Here is an 18,075-nt window from a genome sequence, read left to right on the forward strand (position 1 = left end):
ATTATTATTATTATTATTATTATTATTATTATTTATTTTCCTTAAATTGTACATGTATAATTTAGGGGTGGTAGATGGAGAAAGGGCAGGCCCCACATACACGGAAGTGTCTCCATCTCCACATGTGTACATAAACTCTACTGAATATTTACATATAAACTTATGTGGACAATATTAAATTTCCATATTTACACTACAAACACTGTACCCTTAAGAATAATAATTATCTTGATTTATCCTGAAAATATTAGAGTAAGAACACCCACTCACTTGTCTTCATATGTTTCATTTCTTATCCTTATGGTACCTCAATAGACACGAGGAGATGATAAATGTTCATTTGAAAATTTGGAAAAGTACTATAGACCTATTCGTTATCATAACAGTAACTAACTGAGGTAACTCTGTTTACTTGTACCAGTTTGATGGCTACTTGTGCAGTAATTCTGCAGCAGAAAGTCTTTATTTTCATCGTCAATAAAATAGTCCCTTTGTTTATCTTTTGGAAGTGGAACGATATCTGGCAAAGTTTCTATTTCTCTGATACTTCTGTTTAAAACAAAAGTTTCTCACTCGGTAAGTTCACTGAAGTTTTCTTTTGAACATTACGACATCGGCATTGTCTTTTTTGCACCTTCAGCTGTGGTACTTGCGATACCTTTAGTCCTTTATATACCGGCCAAATTGGCCGTGAGGTTGGGGCGCGCAGCTGTGAGCTTGCGTCCCTCTGTGGGCGGGGCAGCAGAATAACACCCATGGTATCCACTGTCTGTTGTAAGAGGCGACTAAAAGAGGCTCAGGGGCTCTGAACTTTGGAGCGTGTATTGGCAACCACGGGGCCCTTAGCTGAGTCTTGGTATTGCTTCCACTTGTGCCAGTCTCCTCACTTTCATCTATTCTATCCGACCTTCCTTGGTCACCTCTTGTTCTTTTCCGACACCGAAGCTATTAGGTTTCCGAGGCCTAGGAAGTCTTTCATTTTCACGCTCTTGTCTTACTTTGGCCGATACCTTCATTTTTCGAAGCGTCGGATCCCTTCCATTTTTTCCTTCTGATTAGTATTATATAAGAGGATAGTTGCTTAGTTGTACTTCCTCTTAAAACAATAATCGCCACTATCACCTGTGAGCTTGCATTAGGGAGATAGTGGCTTCGAACCCGACTGTTGGCAGCTCTGAAGATGTTTTCCCGTGGTTTACCATTTTCACAGCAGACAAATGTTGGGTTTGTACCTTAAGGCCACGGTCGCTTTATTTTCACTCCTATCCTTTTCCTATTCCATCATCACCATAATACCTATCTGCGCCGGGGTCCTGTTCGATTCCCGGCCAGTCCACAATTTTAATTCTAGACTGAGGGCTGGAATGCAGTTCACTCAACCCCATGAGACCAACTCAGGAGCCTTCTGGTGCGAAAGGCAGACGACCCGGTCAAGAAAGCTCAGCTTAGTGCGGCCAGTATCCAGTATTCGGGAGATAGTGGGTTCGAAACCCATTTTCGGCAGCCCTGAAGATGGTTTTCCGTGGTAATGAAATGGCGTATGGCTTTTAGTGCCGGGAGTGTCCGAGGACAAGTTCGGCTCACTAGATGGAGGTCTTTTGATGTGACTCCCGTAGGCGACCTGCGCGTCGTGATGAGGATGAAATGATGAAGATGGCACATACACCCAGCCCTCGTGCCAGCGGAATTAACCAATGATGGTTGAAATTCCCGACCCTACCGGGAATCGAACTCGGGGCCCTATGACCAAAGGCCAGCACGCTAACCATTTAGCCATGGAGCCGGACTTTTTCGTGGTTTCCCATTTTCTCACCAGGCAAATGCTGGGGCTGTACCTAAATTAAGGCCACGGCTACTTCCTTCCCATTCCTAACCCTTTTCTGCCTCATCGTCGCCATAAGACCTGTCTGTCGGTACGACGTAAAGCAACTTGTGTGTGTGGGGGGGGGGGGGGAGAAAAAAGAAAAAAAAGAGCTCGGCAATAAAACTGAGGATATCGTCCCGCTGAAACGTCCTAATGGGCTGTTGTGCGACGAGTTCGGCGTTTTGCAATAAAAGATTCTCCGGCATAAGTTGTGAACGACTCGGTCATTCTTTCCTGTTTGATTTCATAGGTTACAACCTGGCCTTTGGCGAAGGTAAAGCATTGTATAGTTAAAATACGTGTTTTTAATGTGCAGTATCTCTTAGTGACACTCCTGTGTGTGGGGGCGGTAAACTAACACCCATAGTAACCCCTGCCTGTCGTAAGAGGGTACTGAAGAGGGCTCCAGGGGCTCTTAACTTGGGAGCATGGATTGGCGACAACGGGGCCCTTAGCTGAGTTCTGGCATTGCTTCCACTTTTGTCAGGCGCCTCACTTTCATATATCCTATCCGACCTCCCGTGGTTAACCCTATGGTTCGGCCCCGACGGTATTAGGTGTCGAGGCTTACGGTCTTAGGGAGTCTTTCATTTTCACGCCCTTCATGGCCTTGTCTTTCTTTGGCCGATACTTTCATTTTTCGAAGTGTTGGATCCCTTCCATTTTTTTTTTTTCTGTCTGATTAATCTTATGTAGAGTTCGGTACAATTCACCTATTCTCTTAATGAATTCTTCTTCTTCTTCTTCTTCTTGCGAATTTGGCCAACTGTGGACCGCATAGAACTTAAGGCTTGTTGGCCTTTCTTCTCTTCTCTTCCCAGAACCTTTTCATTCTCTCGCTTCGTATTTTTCTCTCCTCCTCAGAGATTATCCGGTTGAGCTTCTTTTTAGGTGGTTTGTCCTCAAAAAATTTGATTTTGTTGATTATGTTTCTAATGAATTATTCTTGTGGTATTTTCCTATTAATTTCATTACGTCTAACACTTAGTTTCTGGCAATAAATTGATGTACATACATACGTACATTATCATTATAGACTGTTATGCCTTTCAACGTTCAGTCTGCAAGCCTCTGACAATTTACTAAACGTCGCCACAATCCTCGACTTGCAACTAGTGTTGTGGCCTCATTTAGTTCTATACCTCTTATCTTTAGATCTTTAAATCGTTAGAAACAGAGTCTAACCATCGTCTTGGTCTACCTCTACTTCTCTTACCCTCCATAGCAGAGTCCATTATTCTCCTAGGTAACCTATCCTCCTCCATTCGCCTCATATGACCCCACCACCGAAGCCGGTTTGTGCGTACAGCTTCATCCATCGAGTTCATTCCTAAATTAGCCTTTATCTCCTCATTCCGAGTACCCTCCTGCCATTGTTCCCACCTGTTTGTACCAGCAATCATTCTTGCTACTTTCATGTCTGTTACTTCTAACTTATGAATAAGATATCCTGAGCCCACCCAGCTTTCACTCCCGTAAAGCAATGTTGGTCTGAAAACAGACCGATTTAAAGATAGTTTCATCTGGGAGCTGACTTCCTTCTTACAGAATACTGCTGATCGCAACTGCGAGCTCACTGCATTAGCTTTACGACACCTTGATTCAATCTCACTTACTATATTACCATCCTAGGAGAACACACAATCTAAATACTTGAAATTATCGACCTGTTCTAGCTTTGTATCACCAATCTGACATTCAGTTCTCTTGAATTTCTTACCTACTGACATCAGTTTAGTCTTCGAGAGGCTAATTTTCATACCATACCCATTTCACCTATTTTCAAGTTCCAAGATATTAGACTGCAGGCTTTCGGCACAGTCTGCCATTAAGACCAAGTCGTCAGCATAGGCCAAACTGCTTACTACATTTCCACCTAACTGAATCCCTCCCTGCCATTTTATACCTTTCAGCAGATGATCCATGTACTGTAAAGTACGAACAGCAAAGGTGAAAGATTACAGCCTTGTCTAACAGGCGTTATAAATTAATGTTTATTTACTAAATTAAAACTTAGCTATCGTTAGTCTAATAGTAACCTGTAAGTGCACTCTTCTTATTTTAAATATTTGAGCCGGGCTGAGTGACTCAGACGGTGGAGCGTTGGCCGTCCGATCCCAAGTTAGCGGGTTCAATTCCGGCTCAGTCCAGTGGTAATTGAAATGTTCAGATAAGTCAACCTCGTGTCGGTGTCGTGTAGGCACGTAATAGAACTCCTGCAGCATAGAATTACTGTACCTCGGAGTCTCCGAAAATCGTAGAAGTAGTTAGCTAGACGTAAAACCAATAACATTATAATTGAAGGACTGTAGTTTTGAAACGGCTTGTTTGTTCATAATGCTTGATTCTTTCCACCCTACAATAGTAAAGATCTATTTTGTAGCTCTTAAGTGTCCCAAACTAAGCATGCCTAAAAGAGAAAACGCTGGCGGTTTGTCAGTAATAGTGATTGCATTGTATCGGGAAGAAAGTGGAGCGAAACCGATGCAATCGAGTGGAAAACAGTGATGGAGAGATTTTGCTGTGGTTGTTGAACCGCCTCGCGTCTGATCACTCAACCGTGGCTCCCCTGATTGAGTTTGTCACACAAATTTTAACTGTGCTCCTTGTTTCCGAGTATAAGTGACTTAGGCTTTTTAGTAGGTCAGCACGTTGGTACTGTGAGATGATGGATTCTAGGCTAAACGAAAGTGATGCACAGTAATACACGTTGTTTCCTAGTCCAACTAGCCCATAATTTTGAAATTAGACTTCGAATGGCTTGGGAGCTAAAGGGGAAGAAGTAATCTAAGTAGTTGTTAATTGCAGTAATAATAATAATAATAATAATAATAATAATAATAATAATAATAATAATAATAATAATAATAATAATAATAATAATATTTTCAGAAAAATCCTAGGTCCCATCAAAGAAAACAGCGAGTACATAAGGCGTCACAACCACGAATTATACAAGCACGTGGAGAAGATAAGTGACACAGTTCGAAAAAGGATTGCCTATTATAGCCACGTGACAGGAATGAGCCCAGCCAGGATATCTAAACGGATATTAATGTACTTTCAAGATAAGAAAACCAAAGGGGCATGGTTCACAGAAGTTGAGAAAGATCTACGAGAGATGGAAATTTCTCCTAAAGATATCCAGGAGCGTGTTCTGCTGAAGGAAAAACTACGTACACACAAAGGTTTCCAGGAAAAGCCGAAGCTGAAGAAAGGAAAGGCGTGGACCGAAGAGAGAAAAGAACACCGGAGACGAATACAGGAGAACTGGGTGGCAGTTAAAGCTCGAAAAAGGAGACTGTTGAACTGACGTGGTCCCTAGTTGGCCGAAACGAAGAAATAATAATAATAATAATAATAATAATAATAATAATAATGGCATATGGCCTCCGGAGAGGCCTGATGCAGGTCTTTTACTAGTAGACTAGTGCAGGAGCACCTACCTAGGATGATTTTTAATGATGAAGACGAGGCAGACGAATTAACCAATTAAGGTTAAAATCCCCGACCCGACCGGAAAGCGAACCCGGGACCATCTGGAAAAAAGGCCAGAATGCTAACCATTTAGTCATGGAGCCAGACTTAATAGCAGTGAGACCGACAAATAATTTTCTGTTCAAGGAATTTTGCGGACAGCCTACAATATTGGAAGTCTGTCATGATGGTCAAAATGACGGGTGTGGTAGACCTCGAACACCTGTCTCTGCGTGTTCTTTTGTTTTTAGCGGTTTAATCTCTCTCTCGCGCGCGCGTGTTTTCGGTGACGATAGGCTAGGAAAGGGCTAAGACTGCGAAAATAGCGACCCAGGCCTTAGTTAAGGTAGTGCCTTGGAACTAGCCTGGTGTGAAAATGAGTATCTCGAGAGCGCAAACTTACAGCTTACCGAGAAAGTTTCCCGTGCGCTTAGGGTCGCGTAGCTGAGAGCTTGCATTCGGGAGATCATGGTTTCGAATCCCACCGTCGGCAGTCCTTAAGATGGTTTTCTGTGCTTTCCTATTTCCACACCAGGCAAATGCTGTGTCTATACCTTCATTAAGGTCACGCGGCCGCTTCCTTCCCAATCCTACCCCTTTCCTATCCTTGCGTTGCCGAAAACCTTCGACGTAGTCGTGTGACGTTAAACCAGTAGGAAAATAACATACAGCTTCACGATCCGTACCGCTTAACCTACTTGCTGGGTGTATACTGTAGTTGGCAACGGCGCTTAACATTGTCGTCACTGAATTATAACATACCTTCAGCTCTCTAATTCTGTCCTTTTCTATTGAATTTTGTGTAATTTCTTCCACTGGCTCCAGCACACATCCAAAAATTGTGGAAGTTGATCACAGTGAAAAATACCTCTTGCCCAATCCCTTTGGTCAAAGGGGTGAAATTCAGTTCTGTATGTCTTCTAATTCTTTCACACCACTTTCCCCACACATTATTGGAGGGGGGGCGTGAATGTGATCTGTGTTGCACGTGTAGACTTTGCTCAGTTTAACGTCAGGATGCTCTTCCCGACACCATACGTACGTGGACGTATGTATTCACTATTGCAAGATTCTGTGTTCATTGGTAGAGTTATGTGTTACGTGTGTTAACAGAAAAACAAAAGTCCAGTCCTTGAGCCAGAGGAATTAACCAGATGTTGCTAAAACTTCCATCCCGGCCAGGAATTGAACCCAGGAATCTGAACTGAAGGTTAATACGTTGACCATTCAGCCAAGAACTCTGGCATTTAGGTGCACTAGCATCAAAGAGTTCAAACTTGGCGTTTATTAGGTAGCAGGTTAATTATATTTAAATGACATACCGTCTGTTTTAAATTGAGCCCTTGCTGGCAAGATGTAGTGTTTACAGTGCGCTATGTCTTCTGGTGTGGGCTAGCGCTCTTTTTTACTTTCATGCCCTGTCTGTCTCATCCTTGGCTTTGACAATATGAAAATGACTGAGGTATGAGCGATGCTAGTAATACCATTCCTTATGCAGCCAGTCCCTGTTATGAATGTATCACTCATAGGGTTGGTTGGTGCGTGCATTTCAGTGGGCTTGGCAGACTGATATGCAATAGCAGCTTCTGGCTTGGTGAGGAAACTACCTCACTCATTTCCCTAGTATGCCTCTTCAGTGATGCCTAGGCTGTCTGCTAGCATTTGGTGGAGCTGTGGAGGATCAAATCAGCCTTTGGGCTGAATACCCCACATACACGTTTTAAATTAAAATGCAAACATAGTCATCCATTATACACAAACCCTCAAGCAATTTGTTTCAAATAATGGAAAACAATATCTTTTAGAGCTTTTAGAAAACATTTTTATTATATCTATCCATCTCCTCTGTGATAAGTGAAGGAAACAGACAGAAAGCGCCGACTTACCGTTAAATATGCTTGACTAAAGTACACATACGGCTTTGCTGGCAGGACCTAGTGTTTACAGTGCACTATGTCTTCTGGTATAGGCTAGAGCAATTTTGTTACTTTCATTGACCTGTCTCTGTCTTATCCCTGGCTTTGACAATATGAAAGTGACTGAGGTATGAGCGATGCCAGTAATGCCAATCTTTATGCAGCCAGTCCGTGCTATGAATGGTGTGAAAATGTTGCTCATAGGGTCAGTAGGTGTATGCATTTCAGTGGACTTGGCAGACTGATATGTAATAGCAACTCTGGGTCGGTGAGGCAAGCAACGGGAAACTACCTCACTCCTCATATCCCTAGTATGTCTCTTCAGTGATGCCTAGGCCATCTATGACAGCTGATGGCAGAGCTGTTGAGGATCCCACCACCGAAATCGCTGACGGACTGAACATACATACAAAGCACGCATTAAAAAAAAGTGGGGGTCTAAAATTTTCAGCTGCACTCTTGGTCACTGACCCCCCTCACTATATATATACATATACACATACACAGTTAAAAAAAATTAGGGGAACATGTTTTGTAACATCTGGTATGTGAACGTTAATTTGGTAGATGGGGTTCCAATGGTCGTACAACATACCTTGAGACGTTAGCTACTCAGGGTAAGTCAAATCGAAGTTATACTCAATCTGTAGGTGTAGCGATGCATTAAACTGTCAGGTGACCCCTCAAAACAAAGTGAATAGTGGTGCGCCTTTGTGTCGTGAGGTACACAGTCTACTGCGGTCATCTGAGCACATTGTACGTCAACCAGCACATCCCATGAGACATCTTAACGAGGTTCAAGATGCAAGGGCCGTCACTTTAATCCAGGAAGGATGGATCTCAATGTCTCTCTGTCAGTTATTCACCGCTTGTGGAATCGCTACAGTAAGACAGACCAGTTCACAAGGAGGGTTGGACAAGGTCATGGATGCATGGCAACCCCACAGGATGACCGATATCTGACCATCTGTGCATTGCGGTGTCGTTCAGCAACTGCCAGAGAACTGCAACAAGACCTCAGGAGGTTCACTGGAGTCACGGTGTCTGACCAGACAGTAAGGAACAGGTTAAGGGAAGTGTCCTTACGATCCAGACGTCCTGTTTGAGTGCCCCGTTTAACGCAGCAGCATGGCGCAGCTCACCTTCTGTTGCCCGTACCCACGTCAACTGGCAACTTCACCAGTGGAGACCTGTGTTGTTCACAGACGAGTCCAGATTTCCCCTGACACACCGTGATGGACGTCAACATGTATGGAGACACCGTTGTGAGCAGTACATGCCAAATATTGTCCAGGAAGGTGACAGATTCAGACAAGGTTTCATGATGGTGTGGGGTGGCATCAGTATTGATGGCCGTATGGTTCTTGCGTCGTCGTCCGTGGTAATCTTATCGCTGCGGGGTACATCGAGCAGATACTGCTACAGCATGTGTTGGTTGCTGCATACGGTGCTGGCCCTGAATTTGTACTCGTGCATGACAATGCCAGGGCTTATATAGCGCACATCATCAGAGCTGTCTTGCAAGAACTGGACATTCAAGAAATGGAATGGTCAGCAGCGAGTCCCGGCCTTAATCCCATTGAGCATGTGTGGGATAGGCTTGACAGAAGTGTTCGTGGGCCTTGTTCCACCACAGACTCTCTAAGACTTTGAACAGGCTCTTATTGAAGAATTGGACCTGCTGCAACTTGACCTCCGTCAACTTATACAGAGCATGCCAGGTAGGTGCCAAGCTGTGATAAATGCTTGTGGAGGACATACACCATACTGAAACTTTCCAACTGTGATAAAAATCCACCATGGAGGACTGTTATCACTTTGTTTTCACCCCTATTTGGACATTTCCGTTTGTGTTCTGAAAATGAACACGAATCCATCGATGTTCTTTTGTACACTTCAACGGTAAAGAATAAAGGTTTAGTTGGTAATATACCTGGGTGTGAGGTATTGTTTTGTGGAGCATGGCATATGTTCAAAAACGTGTTCCCCTAATTTTTTTGAACTGTGTGTGTGTGTGTTTTTTTTTCTTTGTTAGCTTGCCCCCACTTCCAGTGGCTTGTGTCGGCACTGTCCTACTGTCGAATAACACCAAGAGATCTATCTGTTCAAGGCTTAATGTCCCCATCCAACAGACAAATCACTATCAACAGCATCAAATGCCCTCACTCCATATCTTTGGAATTTAATCCAGGCTGTTGGCGCGCAATTTAGTGATACCACTTGTACACTGCTGGTCAACATTCTAATGCTGATTTTTTAATTTCACCAATGGGACTTGAATAGCTAGCCACAGTGTCAGAGCATGTAGACTTCACGCCTTAATGATTATGACCACCCGGCAGGCTCCATCCCGGCTTTAGTTAGCCCCAATTTTAAATTTATGGTAACATGCGTTATAAAATTTCCTTGCAGACAACATTGGTTGTTTTCCTCCTGATGTATGTACGGTCACTCAAAGAATGAACGTTCCTCACATGTAATATTTTATCAGACTTAATTTTATTTATTTAATTCACTTCCTGTGGAGATACTAACCCTTTGGATAGGTACCACAACAGACATATCTACAGGGTGAAGCCAAACTCCACCGACAAACTGTCGGAGGTAGTACAGGGACAACTTCTGAGTATAGCCTATTGGTATAAGTATTTACTCCTTAAAGAGTAATTGCATTTAGTTTGATTTTTTGCCCCAGTTAGCTTTGTACCTGTATTGCACTGAAAATAATAAATGCTATTTCTTGACAAATGCCGGGGTGTCTGAATCTTGTCCTGCAGGAGTTCTTTAATGTGCCAGAAGCGAACAATGCCGTGATCAATGGTGGTCGACATTTTGAGCAATACCTGGAAGGGAAATAGTTCTGTATTTGTTACGTACTGTACTGTACAGAAATCTGACAGAACAAATTGAATGCACTGTGACAGAAGTGTGATTGTTTCGTCTGAGGGTTGTTGCATTTTATGTTGTACATTTTGGTTATTGCATATGACGGTATTTTCACAGAAACAAGTATGATCGGGGTACCAAACCAAACAAATCTGTAATGAGCCACCGGAGACCATGGGTCCCTGAACAACCTCCGTCTGTGGAGGTTGGCTTCACCCTCTATCAATAGGTTCAGTTGTTTCTGGGAGCAACTTCAACATTACCATGTGCTCATATTTTTTTTAAAGCTATTGTTCATAGTTCAGTGTGATGTTTTTCAAGGCCTTCCAGTCGTTTGTCAGCTTGCTCCTTTCTCCCCATGCGATAGTTGAACTATTCCCGCCCTTTTATCGAGATGATGATGCTAATCTCTAGAACTGTCATATACTAATCATAAATATCGTTTCTAATTTTAAGTTTTATTATTTACTGCAAATTATAACATAAAAATCTATTTGAGGGCAGCCTTTTATGGATGTGTTTATGCCATGGGCTATTCTGTAGAGCATTTTGTACTCAACATTTCTTCTTAAAGTGCTTGAATGGCTGGTTTTTTTTTCTTTCTTTGACTTAACTTCACTAAAATGTCCACTGCTTGGGTCCTTTTTGTTGTAGATTAATGTTTAATGCACTTAAATCTTCCTTAAAACAGTGAATACCACATCAGGTCTTGTATGGTGGTTCTGAACATTAGCCCACACAAAATCAGACAGTCACCTAGCAGGAGCTTTGTTTTTTAATATGTATAGATATTAATCATGCGAAAAGAGAAAAATAAAAGGATGACAAACCTCACTCTCCCATGTTGTTCCTGTTTTATTTTAACTGAGAATTTTTATGGGATGAAACAGATCAAGGTAGAAAATTTGATTTCCTTATGTTTCAGGGATATTCTTGAGTTGGTTGATGTTTTGATTGTTGAACAGAATAGTGCGCAAACCTGTTCTGGGATTGGTAGTGAAGCACTATATTTTGGGTAGGCAAATGCTGTAATTTGCATGAAACGGTCATGATAATGTAAGGTATAAGAAGAGTCATTCTGACAATTAGCATCAAACTGCAGCTCCACTTGTCATGTCAGCCTATATCAAATTACTAATATGTACTCAAGAATGGCTTCTGTAATTTTTATTACCTGAACGGTGTTACTATAATTCTAAATATAAAATGGGACACAAGTCTGACTTGAAAGCTCTAGGACTTGTATTTATTTTCCTTAGTAGCTACATATGAATTGCTTTGTCACTTACCAGACCCTCAGGATATATGTCAAGCCCACTCTTCAGAAGTTACCATTTGTTTAGATAGTTGATTTAATATGCAGAGTATAGTCTGTTGGTGTTAAGTTGTGTACTGGCTCAAACACCAACTCTTCCTGATCAATATTTTAGCTAACGTGCTTTGCATATCTGTGGTAAGGGATCAGATAATTTCTTATCACTGTTTACTTTTTGTTAACAATGCTCTACTGGTGTATATGGAATATTTAGAACTAACCACATAACAAATGGCAATGTGCAGCCAGCAAATGCAAAGTGTAATAATATGATGTGGAAACTGCATATGTAACTTAATGTCTCTGCTATTTTGGTTTAGCACCTGTCTTATCATTTTTATTTCCCCTTAACCAGCTCATGCCAGGTAGGGTATTGAAGGCACTTCTCCACAGTTGCTTCTCCTTCCACCACTCCTCTTCAGTCATTGTATTCCATTCCAGTCTTTTTTTTCTTTTTTCTTATACTGTTCTTGACAGAGTCCATCCATCTTGTTCTGGGCCTCCCTCTTGCCCTCTTTCCTTCTATCTTAGCCTCCAACATTTGTTTTGGTATACTTCCCTCTTCCTTCCTCATAACATGTCCAAACCATCTTAATTTATTCTTCTCCATCTTACCACTCAGTTTTCCTACCCCTATTTCTTTTAAAACTTCAACATTCCTTACTCTGTCTCTCCTTGTCATCCCTACCACAATCCTCAGGAACTGAATTTTACTCTCATCTCTTGCTGTTTGTGTCCAAGTCTCTGATACATATGTTAATATAGGGATATACTGTAGTACAGCTTGTACTTTATCTCTTTACATTTCATAGGAACTTCTCTGATCTGCACAAAGTTCCTTACATTCTGGTAGAACATATTTTTCCCACTTATACCCTTCTGCTGATCTCTTTGTAGTTATTATGAAATTGAAATTTTAAAAAGAGACTTTCTCATATTTCCTATTTTGTTATTCTCATTCCAGTTTTTCAAATGTTTGTCATCGATAGAACATCTTTACATACAGACATAACTGGAAAAATGTAGTTTAAAAATATTTGCACTCCAAATAGAATTGTATTCTTTTTAATTGTAGCAATCCTGCTAAAATTTAAAGCAGTTTGGAGATGTGGGGGTTGGCATGACCTTCAAGACTTTCCCAACTACAGGAAGTGTAAAAATACTGCCTTGGCTCTTAGGCTTTCCTGATTTGTTCTCATAAAACTGTGCTGACCAAGCCAAATACTTTCGAATACATAAGCAGCCTAGCAGCATTCGAGCCGTTTTAACATTTACCAAATTTTCGGACTACAGGTTCCTGTTCCCTTTCCCTCACCCATTCTGTGGCAACCATTTTAAAAGAAGAGTGGTCATGTGACTTCTCAACAGTAACCTATACTGGTAGCATATATTTTATTAATGAATCTGCCTTAGTGAGAAATGAACAACTGTCAACTCAGGAGTATACAGAGTTGTATAATGAGTATTTCCTAGCTGTGTTATGTCTCAAGTTGGCATGATTTTAATTAGTACAGATACTGTGATTTATTTTATATCACTAGAGACTTTCATTGAGAAGATGGTTTATCTACCTTTTAAGTACATGGTACAATTTCATTTTCTTGCTTCTACTGACAGAAATAATGGATTGTTGGTACTATTAACAAAAATAGAGATTACAGTGATTTTTAATATGGTATTGTGCATTTTTTGTTTCAGATTTCCTTCTGGTAACAGTCGCCACCAACCAAACAGATGGCTTCCAAAGATTCATTCGTTCTGCAAATGTATACAACATTCCTGTCAAGGTATTTTACGTTACCTCACTTCCTAGGGTTACTTCATTTATAGTCAAGATGCAGAATATTCTTGATGCTAAGAGTTAAGTGAAGTTAACATTTATTTCTTCTTGTCTGGCCGTATATGTACAGTATCCATAAAACGGGCACTCCCAGTCTCACTCAGGGTTGGCTCATCTTAGTTGGAGAGCCTCAGCAGCTGCCTTAGGACACCCTCTTCCTCTCTTCGGCTCTTCGATGGAGAGAGCTTTCTGTACTAAATGGTGCTGACATGACCGTACCACCGGAGCTGTTTTTCCTCCATCTTGTCACTGATGGGCACAACTTTGAAAGATCCTTGGACATGCTCATTGCACACTTTGTCCTGCAGAGCGACGCCCTCAGACAGTGTTGTGTGGGCCCTCTTGCCCAGGTTGCGCAAAGTTGAAGGACATATACTCTGCGACTTACTCTTAATCTTTTTCCCTCTATTTAACATACCGTATGTTGCATTCTGGATTATTGGACAACTTTCCAGATATGTGTAGAAATGTCAAAAGTTAAGTTGCCAGAAGTAATCGAAAGTCAGCTAGTTACACAAGTGGAGGTATATACTTCCCCTAGTGCACAGTCACTGCTTCCAGAAGGCTCACTAGCCGGTGTCTACTGCTACGCTGGGGTGAACTACTGGGCCTGAAGAGCTTGAATGTGTAGAAATGGACTAGAAGTTCACATTATGTTATGAATTATTTGAATGTTCCTTTGTCAGAACTCTCTGTTAGCTACAAAATATGAAAAGTATAAAATGTTGAGTGGCACTTTCTAGCCTCAGTTTGGTTCCAATCGCCATCCCCGTACTGTTGCACTCTGTCACTACAGATGTGCATTTAGGGCTGTTGTCCAGATGGAAGATGTATCAGTTCACCTATTTTTTAAAAATAAATTTTTCAAAGCAGTTAGAAATTTATTGAATATCTCGTCATCATAATTTTCTAGCTCCAGTTTCCTGGATGTGGTGTACAAGCGCTTGCTACTTCTTTTTGTCAAAGTATAGTTTCTTTTCCTCTATGTCCTCCCACTTGGCTTTTTTCTTGCTGACCTTCGATTTCACTGTGTCTGTCCAGTTATTCCTTGGTCTCCAACTGGCCTCGCCCCTTGCTGTTCTTGTTCCATGTCCAAACCATTGTCACCTACTTCTTGTTTGCTTCCTTCCTGGTCTTTTGGTTCATTGTTCTGATGAATTTCATTTCTGTTGACTGGATTTTACTACTTGCTCGTTATGTAGGGTACGTGTTTCGAGTCCATATGTGAGAATTGGAATGAAGTAGGTATAAAACATGGTCAGTTTTGTTTTCTATATTTTATCATCCCAGAGTAGATTTCTCACTTGAAAATAAAATTGAGAAGCCTTCTAAGTCTTCTTGGTTTACTGTATTTTCTTTTGAAATGATACTTCCAAGGTATTTGAAATTAGAAACAGACTTCAGTAGAGTTCCCTCGAGGAAAATGTTTGAATCTGTTCCTTTCCTGTTGATAGTCATTTCAACAGTTTTTGTTTTACGGATATTTCGTCCATATTCTTTAAACTTGCCATTCAAAGATTTAATTTCTCCTGTACTTCTGCTTCATTTTCTCCCAAGATCAGAACATAATCTGCAAATTTCTCCATTGGTAAATTATTCCAATCCCTAATTCCTCCTCCCATAAACAAACATCTGCCCCAACTTGTCCTCTTGAATTCCCACTTTACCTTCATGTTGTAATACTGTTCACAATTTCTGATGGAGTGGGGCATTTTGGTCTTCTGCAAAGCGTGGTGTTCTCCGTTAAATCTGCTGACGTTCAGCCTTGTGGTTGACAACATCGGCACAGAGTGGTCCTGTATGTAGACGACATGGCACTCGTATCAAGAAGCAGCCAATTGTTATACTTCTGTGCAAGGTGTACATAATGGAACAAACAAGATTCAAGATTCTTTATTAGTCATTCAGTTCACGTGTACAAAATAATCATTTCATATAATCACTTTATTTTAAGATCACCAAAATCTGAATTAAAGAAATCATTTATATCATTAAAAACCTTTGATGTTATCCATGTTTTAAGAGTAGTTTTAAATTTACTTATTGATGCTTCCACAAGAATATTTGGCAGTTTATTAAAAAGCTTATATTGCAAATATAAGTGGCTATTTATACATTTGGTTAATCTAAATGAAGTTAAATCTAACACGGAGTGACTTCTGGTATTATGTTCATGCATTTCCAAATGTTGTTTATAATATTGCAAATATCCTTAGACATATAACAGATTACTATATAACTTATATACACACACACAGGCTAGGTGCAGTCATTATATGTAATTTGGAAAATGCATTTACACAGCTATCTCTCTTTTATAATCCCATTAAAATTCTAATTGCTTTCTTTTGGTATAAAACAATTTTTTTTAGCACCATACTGAAGGTGGGAATGGAAAAAGGTAAAGCATGCTGAAATAATCATGTGATGACTGACACATGTTTTTAATTTGCATAGGAGAAAAAGAACTGTACATATCTCAATAGTTAAATTGTTTACATGTGCTTCCCAAGAAAATTTACTGTCTAAATATACTCCTAAAAGTCTCACAGATTTACATTCAACGGTGGAATTTTTAAGGCTAAACTCAATATTTTCCAGTTTTTCTCCAAACACCATGTAAAAGGAACATTTAAGTGAAAAACATTAAAAATCTGAAGGTAGCAGATTTTCATGATCTGTATACGGAAGTACAAGAGAGTCGGTGTTGAAATGAAAGTGCATTCAAAACTGTAGAGCAAGATATGATGCAAGAGTACAAAGAATTATGACAAAACAGTCTTGGGGTGAGCCAGATAAATTACACGGAGGGAGGCAGTAGTGGTTGAACAAAGCAAATGACCAGCGTTGTGCAGTAGCAGTTGTAAAGGTTGTCGCGGGAAGTAATGAACACATATCGTCCCTGCTCTGGCAAACTAACGAATCTGAAAATTGTCATAAGGTTAGGAGAGCTGAAAGAAGTTGTGATTACTCATGTCAAATCAATTTTTATATTTAATTACTGGTTTTATGTGTTAGGCATACAGAATGAGCTGCAGATGTGAGACTTTGTCAGAGGGTAGACAATATATAAATAACAAAATCTAGACCAGAACTTCAGAACTACAGATTCCTTAGTTTGTCAGTTTCGCTAGTTTGCCAGAGCAGGGACGATATCAGAAGATCTGAAGGGAGGAGATAATAGTTGTGTGCAGTACTAGGCACTTGGCACGACTTCTCTTCTTTTTGAAGATGAGTGTAATGATGTTCTGTTACCAGTTGATTGACTCTTGAACTATTCTCTTGAAGAGTATTGCTAACTGGCCTGCTTCATCCGATCGTTCTGAGTGCTATGGCTGTGCCAAAAGATTGTCTTTTCCTAGCTTTATTTGTTTCAAAACTGTTTTGACTTTGGCATTATTCATTTGTTTGATGGATCTTTTTTTAAAAGTTGCAAGCTCACTGCTGTGCACCCATAACTGCCAGCCAACTTGCTCGGTCATATTAGTTTATTTTAGCAATACCTATTACTACCGTGTTTCTATCTAAATGACGAGAAATACCACAACAATAAAAAGTCTTGAAACAATTGTCAGAAGGAATATTACTGTACCAGATACCACTGATTTTCAAGCTCATCGCTGGTCTCTGTGGTGTTGCTTTATTTGCCATTGGAATCTGAATCACTCACTATCGGGATACCGGGCAATTTGGCCGTGTGGTAAGGGGTGCGGAGCTGTGAGCTTGCATCCGGGAGATAATGCGTTTGAACCCCGCTGTCCGCAGCCCTAAAGATGGTTTCAGTGGTTTTCCATTTTCGCACCAGGCAAATGCTGGGGCTGTACTTGAATTAAGGCCACGGCCGCTTCCTTCCCATTCCTAAGCCTTTCCAATCCCATCATCGCCTTAAGACCTATCTGTGTCGGTGCAACGTAAAGCAAAAAAAAAAAAAATCAGGATCTTCTGCAGCCTATTTACACTTGGAGCTGTTTCTTCTTAAGCCCACAGTAGTTCATCCTCCGTACAGTTGAATGTGTTACTTGTGGAGCAGTTCTTGAAAGCCCTGGCATCCAGATTCTTGGGAATAACCTTCTATGCCCTTGACACCCAGTGGGATTTAGCTTTCTTTACCCTACCAGAAGACATGTGCTTGAAGTCACCTGTTGTCTTCCCTGCTTGTACACTCCTTGAGTGGTTTAATAATGGTTGAAGAATATTGAAGTTGCCATCATACTTTGAAGGGTAATTTGTAATAGTGAAGGGTGTCATGAATACTGACTTACATTTTATATTTTAGGTTTTGGGGATGGGACGACAATGGAAAGGAGGTGACATGAACTATGCTGGAGGAGGTTTCAAGGTGAACTTGCTTAAGGAAGAGCTTGCAAAGTATAAAGGTGATAATAAAATAATACTCTTCACAGACAGGTGAGTAAACAACAAAATTGTTCAGTATTTGTTTACTTGTGATTATTTTTCTGCCAAATGCATTCTTTAGTTCATGCCAAGCCGTCTGACTCAAATTGAGAATGAGAAAAATTGTCCAGTGAAGTTATTGTTATATTTCTATGATATGAATGTGAGATGCTCTGGAAATGCAAGTTGTTAATATAATAAATTAGGCATATCATTTGTTGGACTTTTGATACATTTCAAAACTAATTTGCATGGGTAATTAATTTAAACAATGTTAGCTCAGTAGTTAGAAAAAAAAGTAAGGTTAAATACATTAACTGTTTAAAAAAATGAACAATACAAATGTGTAACGAAATGCCTGAAGAGAGAGATGAGAGAATAT

General features: G+C 40.5%; 2 protein-coding genes across 3 annotated transcripts in view; one reads left to right on the top strand and one right to left on the bottom strand.

The window, feature by feature from the left end:
* The window catches only part of Gbeta76C (guanine nucleotide-binding protein subunit beta-2), a 211,895-nt gene extending 200,345 nt beyond the window's left edge, over positions 1 to 11,550 (bottom strand). The window contains exon 1 of the mRNA XM_067148912.2: positions 11,433 to 11,550. The gene's annotated coding sequence lies outside the window, so the exon portion shown is untranslated. The remainder of the gene's footprint in view (positions 1 to 11,432) is intronic.
* The window catches only part of Plod (procollagen lysyl hydroxylase), a 243,681-nt gene that overhangs the window by 76,351 nt on the left and 149,255 nt on the right, over positions 1 to 18,075 (top strand). For both annotated transcript variants that reach the window (XM_067148905.2, XM_067148906.2), the window contains 2 exons: positions 13,157 to 13,245; positions 17,575 to 17,705. In XM_067148905.2, coding sequence (XP_067005006.2) covers positions 13,157 to 13,245; positions 17,575 to 17,705 — 220 coding nt within the window. The remainder of the gene's footprint in view (positions 1 to 13,156; positions 13,246 to 17,574; positions 17,706 to 18,075) is intronic.

This window comes from Anabrus simplex, chromosome 6 (genome assembly GCF_040414725.1).
Source record: "Anabrus simplex isolate iqAnaSimp1 chromosome 6, ASM4041472v1, whole genome shotgun sequence".
NCBI lineage: Eukaryota > Metazoa > Arthropoda > Insecta > Orthoptera > Tettigoniidae > Anabrus > Anabrus simplex.